Genomic DNA, 15068 nt, shown 5'->3' with positions numbered 1-15068 from the left:
ACACAAAGGTCTGCACGTTACGTAACAGTGCTTCAGCAGCCCCGCGTTAACGTACCTTTCATCCTCGGACTGTCACCCTGCAAACCCCACCATTAACGCTCAGCGCTATTTGGCTCATGTTTGAGATTTTCCATAGCGATTCCAGAACGAAAAGTCGCAGTCGAACAGGTTTTGGAGGGTTGTTTAAGCCATTGCAACTGTTGGGGCCTAATTAGACAACACACACCATTTAACGGATTTCATATTGTTTTTAACTGGGTCCATAAATTTTCCTATTTAAATCTTGAAAGACTTTATAATGCTGTCCAGATATAAAGATTTACCCCGCGCCAATTAAAGCCATTCACAGAACTGTGTGCGCGGAGGGCAGAGCGTGCTGAAAATGAAAGCCAGGGAAAGGGCCTAATCAAACAATAAAAGCTCCGCTTTACTGTTTGTGCATTATTTTCCTATGTTTCCCATCAGCCTGGGCTGCACAAGAGCAGAAGCAGTGGGTGGGGGCTTTGCTAGTTGCAATGCTACGTACACAAACCTGACCACACCAGCCCACAAACTCCAATTCTGCCCGCTACCCAAGCACAAAAAAACAGAGATGCAGGCTAGCTGAGTAGGACAGGCTGGATTTGGGTTGAGCCTCCACTCAGACGGCACGCAAACAAACAAACAAACAGGTTGGCAAAGAGGTAGCAAGTAAACGACAGCCGTCTTTCCAGTCATTTCACATTCGTAAAGGCCTGTGTAGCACATGCACGTGCAGCTCTTACAGGAATCTATCAGGAATTAATTAGTCTGTCATTAATCTGTAACCCACAGTCAAACGCATTGACGCTCAAACCGCAAACCTTGCGCTAGGCCTCTAGTTTTTCCTGTTTTCTCTTGGTTAAGAACTTTTCTGCGACCTGTTTGTTTAGCTACACGTGTCAGAATTAATGTCATAAAAGGTTCTTTAATGGTGTAAATACACAGCATCATGTTTTAGCTCTGAAATCTTTGTAAAAAACAAAGCAGCGTCTTGTTCAGGACATTAGCTTGCAGAGCGCTTCTGTGCAGATGCAAAGGTTTTAAAACAGTACTAAATGCGCGCGGTGGTGGCGTGCATGTGTGAGCGTAAAGCGTGGTGCATGTGCAAATGAAGCTGTTAACAAGAAGAGAACAGGGATCATCGTGGCACACGGCGGCGGTGGCGGAATTTTAAAAGCGTGATCCTCGGCCACTGCGGCGGCGCTAGTCCATTGTTTAATTAAAAAAGGGGGGGAAATAGAAAATGAGTCGTCTTGCAGGTAAAAAGAGATTAACATGATGATGTCCACTGGGAGCCCGACTAACCCTTTATCGGTAAATCTCATCAGGGAGATATTACCTAATATTTTCACAAGGAAAGGAATTATGGGAAGCTGAAAGCTTAGCATCTTTCCTTTTTTTCCCCCTGCAAAGATTTCTAATGAAATAGCACCAAAACGGCACATATATCACAATCAGCAGCTAGTAACACATTCCCACACACCACGCTCGTCTGATGCTCAGGAAGCGGAGCGTTTCCATGCTCAGAGCCGGTCAGAACTCAGCCAGCTGTGGGACGTCAAACACTCAAGCCACTATTACGAGTGTCTGTGTCTCATAAATCAAGCCATGGAAAACTATGCCCACTTTTGATGCCGTCCAAAGGATTCAGCCGCCTTGATGCATTTATACTGACAGACAGGCATAGACTTCTGTACATTTCATTAGAGAGGGCTTTCAGTTGCTCTCTCACTCTCCCGCTCGTGGCGCAAACAAAAGCCACCTGAAACTGAAAGGAAGAGAGAATATGCAAGCGTATTAATCAAACGTGCCAGGCAGACATTTTGCCCATTGTTATGGGGAGAGTGTAAGCTCTGTGGAGGCTACCATTTTTTATATCACAGACTCAAATTTATTTATTTAGATGGCAAGAACAATAGGTCCTCAGTCAGAGGGGCCCACAAGTTCCAGAGCCACTTCATCATTCACTTTTTAAGCACACTTGGCAAAACGACAGAGGTGACGTTCAACCTAAATTTGTTTGTTTTGGTGTCACGCTTGATGTCCTATCTATATTTAAAGCTATCACCTATCAAATACTTATTACATATTTAAATGAGCACCAATCCAGCTCTCACTGTAAATAATTAAATAAGTTCTTGAGTGCTAAAGACAAAGTAAAAAAAAAGGAGAGAGAATGACAGAGCCTTCATGTTGTAAGACCAGCTGCTGCTGTGAGGCGTTGACAGTTTGCATCTGAGCATGTGTGTTAATGGCAGTATCGCTTGAAACATCTATGCCGAGTCGTCGGAAGCCGCAGCCCCCTATTTCACTCGACTTAGCCATTTAAGTACATTTAGGAAATATGTTTTTTACACTTTTCAGAACTGCCTTTCACCCCCTCTGGCAGACTTAGAGCTCCCCCTAGCAGGTCATGGCCAGCACACTCTGCACTGCAAATGTAAAGTGGCCCAATTCAGCACCCAGACAAAATGAAATAAAAACAAGGACACTTGATTCCCTGAACTGTAACAGAAATAAAAAAAACAAGCATTTAAATATGAAGCTTAAACATATTTTAAGACCAGCTTAGTTTGACTTAATATGCCTTGTTTAATTCTAAATAATACACTGTCGATTTCATGCATGCAAATGCAAAAAGCAAACTTTAAATGTAATTAATTTAATTAATTTTAAAAAAGGAAAAGACACTGATTATGGATTTCTGCAGCTGCACACATCTCTGTGGCTGTATCCCTATTTCAACAATTACTAATTTAATCAAACATGCTATTGTTTATATCTAAACAAGTAAGAATGTGCTATTATCATAAATTAAAATCTCTCAAATGTGATGACAAAGTCATGGCTAAAATTTATGTCCTAACGCATTCGATAAAGACAGTTTCCTGTGCTGGCAGGTCTAATGTGAAACATGCATCTTAAGCAAGAGCAGAAAATTTATGTTACAACTTCATAATTCCGCAGCTCAGCGGAGGAAAATTACCTTCTCGCTGTCATCTGATTTCCTTCATCTGAAGACGACATCTGTTAACTCGCTTTTAGGTTTATTTTAAAGCCCTACGTTATAAAACACACGGTGTGCAATGACATGAAAAATTGAACAGGTGTCAAAAATTTAATTTAAATTCGGACAATTCAGTGATGACACACTTATATGAGTACGCTTATGTGAATGCAAAAATTTTGAAATTTATCTGCAAATTACAGTAACTAATAAGGGTTTGCAAGGTACATGATATTTATAATTATTCCTCCTAAAAACTAAAAACCTAAAAAGTACAAAATTTTAAAATACTCAGTAGCATATAATAAAAAAAAACCCAACATATATAATGCGAAAATGTGCTAAACACTGCAACCAGTTGCATTTCACGCAGAACTAATAAACCACTGCGTTTATAGAATATGCATTTGAGTGGCGTAATGTAGCACACAACCACAGGCTGCCAAACCATTAAAACTACTGATGTACAGCACTGCAAAGTTTGCAGATCGCTCATGCCGAGAACACATAAATTAACATGTGGACGTAAACTACACACACACACACACACTCTTGAACACTTGAGCAGACAAAAATTGCCTCTCACTAACTCGAGGCTAATCCAGCTAAGACACCGTGGTTAACAAAAGCTAAATACCACAGACATGCTGACGAGCAGACATGCACACACACACACACACCCTTGTTTACAGCTCCAAATATGTCCTCAAAAATGAAACTTTGAGGCTGGGACCACACTGCGTTTGACCTTGACATTTAAAGCAAAATTTGACAATTTAACTGTTACAGAGAAAAACCAGATATATCAACTGTCATCCACATTTTCCTGCTCTACAAGAAGCTATTTCACATAATCAGCCACATATCAAACGGAATAAGATTGAACAAGGGTCTTTAGCTTGCACATTTGCACACACACACGCATGCCAGCATGCACGAGGGGTTCATACGCTGCTTACTACAAACAAAAACACTCGTTACATCAAAATCATAGCCACAATCAGCATGTGATGAGAATTCTGAACTACGAGGAAAAAACACACCCCTGAGCTCAGATGACTATCTGCTAGCACCTGGCCTACGTGCCCTCTGCATAAAACCCACCAAGGCATGATACATTTGAGGAACCTCTCTGAAGCTTATATATTCATTCACCGGTGATGCAATGAACACCTTTCAATCTCTAGTTTCTAAGAAGGAGAAAGTCGACCACCTTCCTTTCTCTCTCTCTCTCTCTCTCTCTCTCTCAGTGTGTGCATGTAAAAAAAAATACAAAAGCTTGATGTCTAAACTGGCGTCTGCTTTACTCTGTGCACGTCTGCATTTGTGTCCGTTTGTGAGTGTGTGTGTGTGTGTGTGAGAGAGAGAGAGAGAGAGAGAGAAGCACTCAGGGAAAGTTCCTTGGTGTAACTGGAGCATTCTGAAATTTAAAGCCCAAATTAATAACCACAGCCATTGTACATGCAATGACTGATGGGACATGTGATAACTATAGCGACAGAAATTCAAAAAGGGCCATTTTCTACTAAACCAGAATGATTGTTTTACATGCATATTGAACGGATGGCGTTTATGCTGTAAACACAATCGGTTTGCATGCATGCCCATGCTATTGCACAATTAAATACATAAAGATAAACGTATATATAAATGACCGCCATGATCGTATATGCAGACGACATACAAAAAGAGCCGTGCATGCCCTATGGCAAAGCTAGCTACATGCAGTGCATGCCGGATAATGTGCATTAAGCTTTAAATAACATCTCCAATCTCATTCGGTCATAAGTCATAGTCATACTCGTAAGTCGTAAGTCATATTTGTAAACTCAACAGTAAATTCAAACACACAATGCACAGGCATGTTAAATGTTTACAGTGCAACCGCGTACATATGTGCACGTACAGTAATAGATTAAGCCATTAGCAAAAGAATGGTGTGTGTTAGTGTATATATGCACAGAATACATGGCCCTAACCCTGGAACACGAAACAGATTTGGGTGGTATTACATCACTAGGCTCTGCTATGAATTATCTAGGATGTGTAGACTACACTTAAGCATGAATATGAAACTAAATCTTGAGAGATTTCATTTTCTTTTGAGTGATTTGATTTTATTTTTAACTGCAACAGATGCATTCTATGAAAAATAAACACTGTTTTAAAATTAAATGCTGGGCTTATGTGATGCAAATGATGTAAAAGTCTTTCAAAGAAAATCTAAATGGGAAATTACATCAAGCAATAGAAAATAACTGTTGGTTTTGAATATAACTTTGTCAAGGAAAGTCTCTCGATTTCAGTCACAACCTTGACTCGGGGGCAAAGCTAAGTGTGAGAAACATTATTAGACCCATGCCTGCTTTGTTCCTTTGTACACTCGTACTGATTTAACTTCAGTTTTCTTAACAAAAATAAAAGCACTGTATAAAAGGTAGGAGTTGTGTATAAGACCAATTTAAAAAAAAAAAAAAAAGAATAACAGCTAAGCATGCTTGACATTTGTATCAGCTATTTTGACATTAAGATGTCTAATGAATTTCATTTAAATAATTTTCTTTGCTGTGGCACCTCTTTTCATTCAAGTGCACATCTACAACTTAAAAGCACAAAGGCTGCATGTTAACACTTAATTTAACATAGCCTTAAAAAAAAAAAAAAACAACAACCTCACTGCATCCCTGCAGCATGCGCTGCAAAAGTAAACCCTTAAACCGTTCCTGTGTTCAGTGGTTACAGGTAGCTGCTCACCTTGAAAACTACTACAAATTTCTTGTAAAAAGTGCAAAAGACTTTGCTTTAAAACGAAACATGATACATAAAGTTACACTGCATCAGGATTTGAGAAGACAGGCCTACGACTCAAGCATGCCACTTTTTTAAAGTAAAAAATAATAGTAGTAATAAATAAAAGAACTAAAAAATATATTTTGCAATAAATTATTTTAATAACCATACATAGCCTAACAAAGGCTTAAGCAGAGAAAACAAAAGCAGAGAAAATAAAAAAAACAATATTCACTCTAAATTAGCATAATTTATTAAATTATGCTTCAATATTAACATAACATACACCTCGGATACACTACACTCTAATTTAGTCTAACTAAACTTGGCTTTACAGAAACTTTGAAAGTGTTTGATTAATCACTGCAATTTAAAGTTTTAATCTGATCTCCTGGCCTGCTAACAATTCTTACATTAATCAAGCTATCTGATATTAAAATTAAACAACATAACTTATACACTACACACAATATGAAAAAAAAAACCTGTGTTCTAACCAAGTCCAGAAAATTGTTTTTAATTCTTTAAATTCAGTTTCAACCAAATCACTTTTTAATTCGTTTATGTTACACTAAACGCATAAACCTGACTGTTCGCTTAAAGCTGAAGGTATAAATATCTTAACAATTAATGTAATTAATTTAACTGTTTTGTTTTATCGCATTTGAAAAGAGAAAGATTTATCGCGTTTTAATGAAAACTGTTCATTAACACAACACAAACTCTCACACACATATCGCTACTCCTGTCACTGAAAAAATGGCTAGACGTGATCGAACAACCTCCTAAACACAAAAAAGTAAAATAAAAGATGGACTTACGTGTTATAATTTCTCTTTGCGACAAATGCTGAGGGTTTCCCTGCTTGCGACGGGACATTGCCCTGGCATTTACACTGGCATCGCCCAGAGACCCGCACAAGGAATAGTCGGCTCTCGCCTTCTGTCCTCCGTGTCCGTGGCGTGGGCTTTTTCCCCCCTCGGTAACTAACTTTTCCTGGGACTTCCAAAGAACTGCCACAGCTCCGGGCCGTGGATACAGATAGGGGTCCCGTGTATGTGAGAGAAGCGAAAGTGTCTTTGCGCTCCGGCACTCCAGATGACCAGAGACGCGCAGACGCTCAGTACCTCAGCGACACACACATGCACTTCAGCTGTGTGCCGAGCGCGATCTGTCCGAGGGCGAAAATATCCTTGACGAGTGACAGTTGTGAAGAAACCACTGGAAATGTCTCAGAACGTGATGCCCGGTGCGTTTGGGTAGGTTGGACCCTCTGGTGTCTCTCTCTTCGTCCGGTCTGCGCCTTGTGGATTTGTCAAAGGCAATTAGATTTTTTTTTCTTCTCTGAGTCAAAACAATTCTAAAAAATAAAAACGGTCATTACTTCTTAGATTGGATGAAACGAATCCAGTTTCTCCTTGAGTTGGCACTTGAGTGTGCCAAGCACTGGACAGTTCTTCTTCTCTCCTGGGCTCTAAGTGCATGCGATGCCCGGTTACTTTGCACTCTCTCCAACTCTTTGCACTTGCTCCCCTATTCGGCTTTGCGCACTGGAGACCAGGGACATGGACTTGCCACCTCCTTTCCAAATGAATGAAGCTTTTTTTTCTCCCTTTTCTGCCTCTATGAAGATGGCGGAGTCCTGCTTCTCCGGGAGCTCTCTGTGTCTCTGTGGCGAGGGCTGCCTCCGTACAATGGGATAAAATTCAAGTTCAAGTGCGGACGTGACGTTAAGTCTACAGTGGGAAAGAAAATTGGAGACTGCAAGAGCACTGGGGGCGACTAGTGGTGGCTTTTCACAACTATCGGATCACCAGAACAGTGGTGGAGAGCGTGGACATCGCGAGCCGCTGTCTTACACACACGCACGCACGCACACACACACTCACACATACACACGCACAAACACACACGGCACCTGATAGACCGGCGCGCTGCTTGTCTGTATCCGCTTTAGTGCAAATAAAACAATGCAATATTGCATGCACTACAACGTTTGCGATGAATTTAAAGGGGAAAAGGTAGCAAATATCTTTGAGAAAAAAAAAAAAATGTTTTTTTTATAAAAGATTGTTCCGTGCATATGCGCATTCAATTTATGCATAAAAGTAAATAACGAATAAGGAAACTGTGATATTGATAGTCACGCATTTAAAAGTAAATACTCAAATCAGAAAATCTCAAATCATCTGTTGGAAAAGATTAAAGCACGGACGGATGCACAAAGAATACACTTCAGTGAGACATAAGTGTGCTGTTTACCTCATAAGCAATAAATTACATGAGACAAGACAGGCGTTGATATACTCACACATCACATTTCTTCTTTATGCGTTTTATGTCCTACAGAAATGACATTATTAAATTAAACCCACATTTGGAGAGGGAAAGAACATCAGAAAGAAGAAAAAATATTTAACGTACATTTCTTAATCCATTTTGCTAGGCAATCTAATGTATATTTTTTCATTTAAATCCACTGCAGATGTTTAATAATTTGATCAGATCTGTGAATGAACATAACACTAAAACTGTTGCATGAGTGGAAATGCAAGACTGAATACTGGAGGAAATGAAAATAGGGAGGTGTGTTGTGCAAATACTTGCATGATTTGAGTTTACTGGGTGAAATGCAAGCGATGTTGCTCTGCTTCTGTTTTACACCCAGTGTACATCAGTAATATAAAAGCTGGTCATGTGTCTCAGATTTTATGGATAATTTCTTATTGAGTTGGAAACTGTAACAAAAAATACATACGTGGGATAAAACTAATACACAGGTTAAAAATAAATGTTCTTACATGGTTCTTAGGTTCATGCAACAAATTAACAGCCCTTCCAAAAATTATTTTTGCCTGTATAGGATTTTTTTGACAATTTCCTCAAATTAGTGTATGTGTTTCTGTGTTCTTTAAAATATTGTGTTCTAAAAACAAATTTTAAAATGTTTATTTAAAAAAAAAAAATTAATAAATACAGCTTTCACTAAAGTCAAACTGACTAAATATAGTGACAAACGTTCCACTCTGACATCACTATTAATTCAAAATAAATTTCCATGATTCATGCTTTCTGGGTAATCTATTTGCAAATGCAAAGAGGGCAGGAAATAAAACCATAATCACTCTTGTTTTGGAGTTTTAGGGTTAAACTGTGGTTCTTAGAGGTATCACTGTAAATAGCCAGCTAGTTTGTTCGAAATGACATTTCAATTAAAAAAAAACAGAGGTCACACTTTAGTGTTCATACATGTGTTAACACTGAGGAAAGCTAATGAACTACATGCACTAAATATGTAATTATTTTCTAGAACCGTGTGTAATTAGGCATTCTTTTTATTATTGCCATAGCACATAATTATAGTAACATGTAATATGTGAACATGTTTAGTGTAAATTGAAACCAATTAGATAGACATGCTGTGGAAAAGTAAGCTAATGGTATGAGATTGAGGGGAACAGAACAAGTTATTACTGGTTTAATTCATGGAGACCGTATCTACCTTCAACTGTTGATTAACTTGGTGTGTGATAGAGTCATGGCGCGACCAAAGGCGCACAGAGGGTCCGGCTTGTGCCAGTTCAGAGGCAGGTAGATTTCAAACGGAGCGCCCAGATGAGAGCGTGTCTGCGTCGATCCATCTGCTCATGATCCATCATGGGATGTGACGCTGGGTGGCACAGCCTCGCCAACAATGCCATATATCCTGCCGCTGTCTCCAATACATCCTCCGCCCCTGAACTCTGTTAAACAACACCCCAACTTCATGTAAATTCTTTTAGTAACATAGATAGATAGATAGATAGATAGATAGATAGACTCAGCTTCCTTAAAATGTGGCAAGAATAGCTGAGTGATTTACATTAGAAATACCAGGTGCTGCCAAAAAAATGACATTTTATGATTTACAGTCATCTTCCTGGAAATCAAGATTGGAGGTGGTTTTGCTGATACGGGCTCTGGATTATTCTCCCTATAAAAAAGCGTGAAATGTTCTCTGAAAAGCAGTGGTTGCCCACAGCTGAGAATCCTATTTTATTGCATGAATTCATTGGACACATCCTGTACTTTGCTCAGTCCTCTCTTTTGCACTGAATGTTTTTTTTCCCCTTACGCCAATAAATTTGTCTCTATAACAATAGTTTTGGCTCAAACTGCATGTAAAAAACTCTGTGCGCAAACTTTCTCCTCCATACATTATCAGTGCGGTGTGTATAAATAGTCTTTTGTTCTTGTTAACCTTAGTAAATGTGTGCACATATATATAGATTCAAAGCATTTAAATTTAGTATTAGTATTTTCACAGTTGATTGCAATTGTTAATATATTTACCTGTATTTTTTCTCAGGTGCTTATGTGCAATTTGCACACACAGCAATCTTCATTTATGGCAAGGTCCATAAAAGACAACTTCCATATATGAGCCTATAGAGGAGACAACAGCAAAATGATATAAAACTCATTTTATGCATCTCAATTAAATTTTAAGCATCTCAATTAAATGTGGTTCAAAAACAAAGGCAGAATAAAACACAGACCTCATTGTTTTTATCAGCACAAACTGCCTTGCTGAGGTGAATCACAAATCAAATATTGGAAGCACAAACTCTAAGTCTTCTTCAGAATTTGCTCCTGCAATAAATACCTTCATATGTAAAGTCCAGGACATTACATTCTCAAAAAATAAATAAAAAACTGTTTCAGTTATAAGGACTATGTGTGTCCACCACACTTGACAAGATGTATTTATTTGCTATCTATCGTGCCTACGTGCTGAACTTGCAATGCAACAGTACCCTCTATTGGCCAGTTACTGCCACAAAGATTCACAAGCATGGATGTCAAACACCCATTTCCTTTAATTTCACATTTCATAATTTTATAAAAACATAAATCATGGCAAAATAAAACAACCAACCTCATTTGGAATAGCTAACATGAATTGTGTCACAATTAGTTTTTTTTTTATTGTCCATTTGTGACCCTGGACCACAAAACCAGTCTTGAGTAGCACGGGTATATTTGTAGCAATAGCCAAAACTACATTGTATGGGTCAAAATTATATTTTTTTTTCTTTTATGCCAAAAATCATTAGGATGTGAAGATCATGTTCCATGAAGATATTTTGTAAATTTCATACCATAAATGTATCCAAACTTAATTTTTGATTAGTAATATGCATTGCCAAGAACTTCATTTGGACAACTTTAAAGGTGATTTTCTCAATATTTTTATGTTTTTTGTGCACCTTTAGATTCCATATCTATACATATATATATGTATATAAATAGTTGTATCTCAGCCAAACATTGTCCTATCCTCACAAACCATACATGGAAAGCTTATTTATTCAGCTTTCAGATGTATAAATCTCAATTTCAAAAATTTACCCTTATGACATTTGTACAGATTTCTTATTTGCCCTTCATCTACATTGCATTTAACTCACGAGATTGAAGAATATAAAATAAGTAACTAAAACGGTTAGCTGACAAATTTGTTCAATCATTTAAAAAATATGTTGTCTCCATCATTTTGTAATGAAAACTAGAAGAGACATTTTATATGCTGAATGGTGCAATCTTGCTTGAACTCTGTATTCACAGTTGGAAATTTAAAACAATGTTTAATAAGCATTTTACCACCTTCTTGGTTTTGCTTGACTTACATCTGTCAAACATTACTTGGAAAACAATACAGAAGCCAATCACAAATGTCTTAGACGTGTGTTTGTTTGCAGACAGTAATGTAACAAATTGAAAAGTTATTAAAACAAAAATGTGTTGATGAAAACTGACAGATTTGCAAATGACATACATGATTGTACAGTGCAAAAAATAGCCTGTTGTGCAATATCAGCCTACAAAAAAAACAAAGAATTGAAATGTTAATTATCTGTCAGGACTCTTTTTTTTTTATAGAAACAGAACAAACAGAGAGAGACAAAAATCTTCATGAACCAAACCTAAATATTCTCTAAAAATCACACTGAAATGAATACACACCCAGTATATCCTAATCACAGAAGCTCATTAGGACGAGTCTATGAAGATTCATCGTATTTCATCTGTCCCCAACTCTCTCTCACCCCTGCTATGTCACTAGTAAGAGAGAAACATTAATCTAGAGAATCTGAAGGAATGTCAGCCTTAATTGCTGTTCATTGGGGAAAAAGAGATAAAATGGAAAGACATGGCTTTGTCAAGCAATAAAAGATGTGAGCGATAAGACTGTCTGATAAATCACATCTCAGCCTCCTGTCATCACTCAGCTCAAAGCCTGGTGGCCATCTTGTGGGCGGCTTTAACCTCAGGCCTGCAAATGAAACCAAACAAGTTTGTTTCTGCCCAGGGGCTTCCAGGACGTTTCCTATCACCAACCCCTGTTGGGACGCCGCACTTTTCCGGGACCCGGCGAGCGGGTCCGGGGGGTAAAACACGACTGTTTGAAAAGAAAAATGGCAACAGAGTGTGACTAAATCGGTTTGCTTGGCAGCCGGACAAAGGCTTGATTCCACCGCTCCCGAGAGAGAACGCGGGGCCCGCAAATCCTGGCATCAGATCGGAAAGTTGAACGTTGCCAAAGGCGCACATTCACAACAATTAGCTACCTTTTCAGTCCCAGCCCCCTGGTTATCCATCCCCTAGGTGGTTATCTAATCGCCTGCTTTTGTTTAGAGGAACGGCTCTCTTTCACTCTGGGCTGACATCATTTACGGCTGCCGGCTGGCGCTTCTCGAAATCTGCGGAGGAGCGCGGGAGTGGCGGCCCATCAAGGAGTCTAAGTAGATAAACAGGGACGTACCCAACCTCTTAATGCAACTCCGTAAGCCTCTAGTGCTCAAAGAGCTCCGCAAATGGGCCGATCGTGTAGTTGCCAGCACGCTTTGCGCAGAAACTTTCAGCAGAGGCGGTAGAGTGCCGGCCTGTCGACTTAAAACCGCCACGGGGAGGAAGAGCTGGCGTTTGAGGGGACCACGGGGATTAAACGGAAGAAATGTGAAGAAGATCTCGTCTTTCAGCTTCATGGCTGGTGACTACAACAGAGTTTTGCTCAGCTGTCCTTTTTCCTGCACATTCCCTCTCTTCACTAAGGTATCTGAGCTGTCTATCATTAAATCTAGTATGTTTTAATAACCCATTTCGTCTCTAGTCAGCACTGGTCAGGTGACCGTGAGGTTACCGTGAGGTCTGCGTCTGCAGTGATGAATAGCGCGGTCGCCATCTCCTGCCGTCCTTACATAGAAGTCATCGGTTCACACCGATAACGCTGTAAATACGGGGCTCATTTACATCAAGCGTTGACAAATGTGTGTGTGGGATTGCGTACGCGCGTGTCCTCCCACCGAGAGCTTGCGGGATGGTTCGGGGCTGTACCATATCAAAAGGCCTGACACGCTTTCAACACGAAGACCGGGCGCTACTGCTGCAAAATACAAAAATGATGACACAAATTAGTTCTCATTGTTTTCTTGTGGGCATGTTGCAATGATGCAATCATAAGCAACGCTCATGCTGCCATTTTTGAAGTGTCAGGGTACAAGAGAACGATGGCAATCCGGTTGCCCTGCTATCGTGCGTGCAGGAATGGCTAAGAAACTGCTTTGCCACGTATCTGCAAGGTGAATTAACAAAGCTGTATGGCGCAAGAGGTCATGCATTACAGTGATTTTACCACAACATGAAGCTTAACCGTGTGTGTAACGAGTCAATTTCTTTATAAAACGGAGGCGATAGCAATATGAATAAAGATACAAACGTTCAATAACTAATTTAGCGAAGTGTAATTTCTGTCAGTAGCACAAAACTGAATTGTAAAAACAACAACCATTTTAAAACAAGTTTCCTAAAGTCTTAAATAAAATAAAACAGTTTTTATATTGTCATGGTAAAGTCAAAACAAATGATTAAAATATTATTTGGAGAATATTTACTTTGTATGTTGGCAGTGTACCCACTGTTTGAGTACTAAAATATGTATTCATGTACAGTATGTAGAAATAAATAAATAATAATAATCTATAAATAATTTCCAAATAAATAAATACATTTTGAAAATAAGTAATTGTATTTTATGAATCATTTTCAGAATGTATTTATTTGTTATTATTTTTTTCAAAACGCATGTATTTATTTGGAAATTAACAAATACTATTAATTTAAAAATAACTTCATAACAACTTAAAATAAATTAATAAACAGATAAAAACAAAGTTTGAAAGTTTCTCACCTGAAAAAAATAAAATAAATAAAATTAGGATAATACCAAATGACATTTAAAACAAGTTTCCCCAAAGTTTTTATATTGTCATGCTGTAGTCAAAACAAATTATTAAAATATTATTTAGAGAATATTTACTTTGTATGTTGACAGTGTACCCACTGTTTGAGTACTAAAAGATATATTTATGTATGTAGAAAAAAATAAATACACTGATAAATAATTTCCAAATAAATAAATACATTTTGAAAATAAATAAATGTCATTTATGAATCATTTTTTAGAATGTATTCATTTATTTGAAAATTATTTAGAAATTGTTAGTATTATTTATTTTCAAAATGCATGTATTTATTTGGAAATTAATAAATAATATTAATTTAAAAAATATCCAATAAATGAATAAATAAATAAAAACACATTTTTAAATTTTCTTACCTGAAAAAAAATAAACCGTACTAGTATAAAATTAAAAGATATGTAATGCCAAATTATATTTTAATATAAGTTTCCCAAAGTCTAAAATAAAATAATTGTGTTTTATTGTCACTGTGCTGAAGTCAAAACAAATTATTAAAAATATTATTTGGAGAATATTTACTTTGTATGTTGACAGTGTACCCACTCTTTGAATAATAAAAGATATTTTAAAATATATAAATAAAAGTATTTATAAATGCATTTTAAACATAAATAATTGTAATTTACAAATAATGTTCACAAATTATTTATAAATTAATAATATTTATTTTCAAAATGCATGAATTTATATGTAAATTGATAAATCGTACTCATTTTTAAATCATTTCCAAATAAATAACTAATTTTAAAAGTTTTAAAAAAATTTTTTTTTCTCACCTGAAAAAATTAAACAGTACTAATATCAAATTAAAACTATCAGATAATACCAAATGACATCAAATACGCTAAAAAAATAGCTGTGTTAAACATATTTAATAAATACATTAACTTTGATAGCCCTAAAAAAATACTTAGGGTGTGATTAGGGGTATTTGACTGAAAGAAAAA

The 15068-nt window shown here is 37.3% G+C and overlaps 1 protein-coding gene across 3 annotated transcripts in view; it reads right to left on the bottom strand.

The window, feature by feature from the left end:
* The window catches only part of bcl11ba (BCL11 transcription factor B a), a 50018-nt gene extending 41429 nt beyond the window's left edge, over nucleotides 1-8589 (bottom strand). Inside the window, exons 1-3 of one of the 3 annotated variants that reach the window (XM_051133501.1) lie at nucleotides 8243-8589; nucleotides 7203-8161; nucleotides 6640-7121 (exon numbers count right to left, since the gene is read on the bottom strand). In XM_051133501.1, coding sequence (XP_050989458.1) covers nucleotides 6640-6697 — 58 coding nt within the window. In that variant the 5' untranslated portion in view covers nucleotides 6698-7121; nucleotides 7203-8161; nucleotides 8243-8589. Of the gene's footprint in view, nucleotides 1-6639; nucleotides 8202-8242 lie in introns of those variants that run through there. The other 2 variants (XM_051133502.1, XM_051133499.1) reach the window with 2 other exon arrangements.
* Between the last annotated feature and the right edge of the window lie 6479 nt (nucleotides 8590-15068).

The sequence above is a fragment of the Labeo rohita genome, chromosome 17 (genome assembly GCF_022985175.1).
Source record: "Labeo rohita strain BAU-BD-2019 chromosome 17, IGBB_LRoh.1.0, whole genome shotgun sequence".
Classification (NCBI taxonomy): Eukaryota; Metazoa; Chordata; class Actinopteri; order Cypriniformes; family Cyprinidae; genus Labeo; species Labeo rohita.
This window is presented reverse-complemented; position numbering and strand designations above follow the sequence as displayed.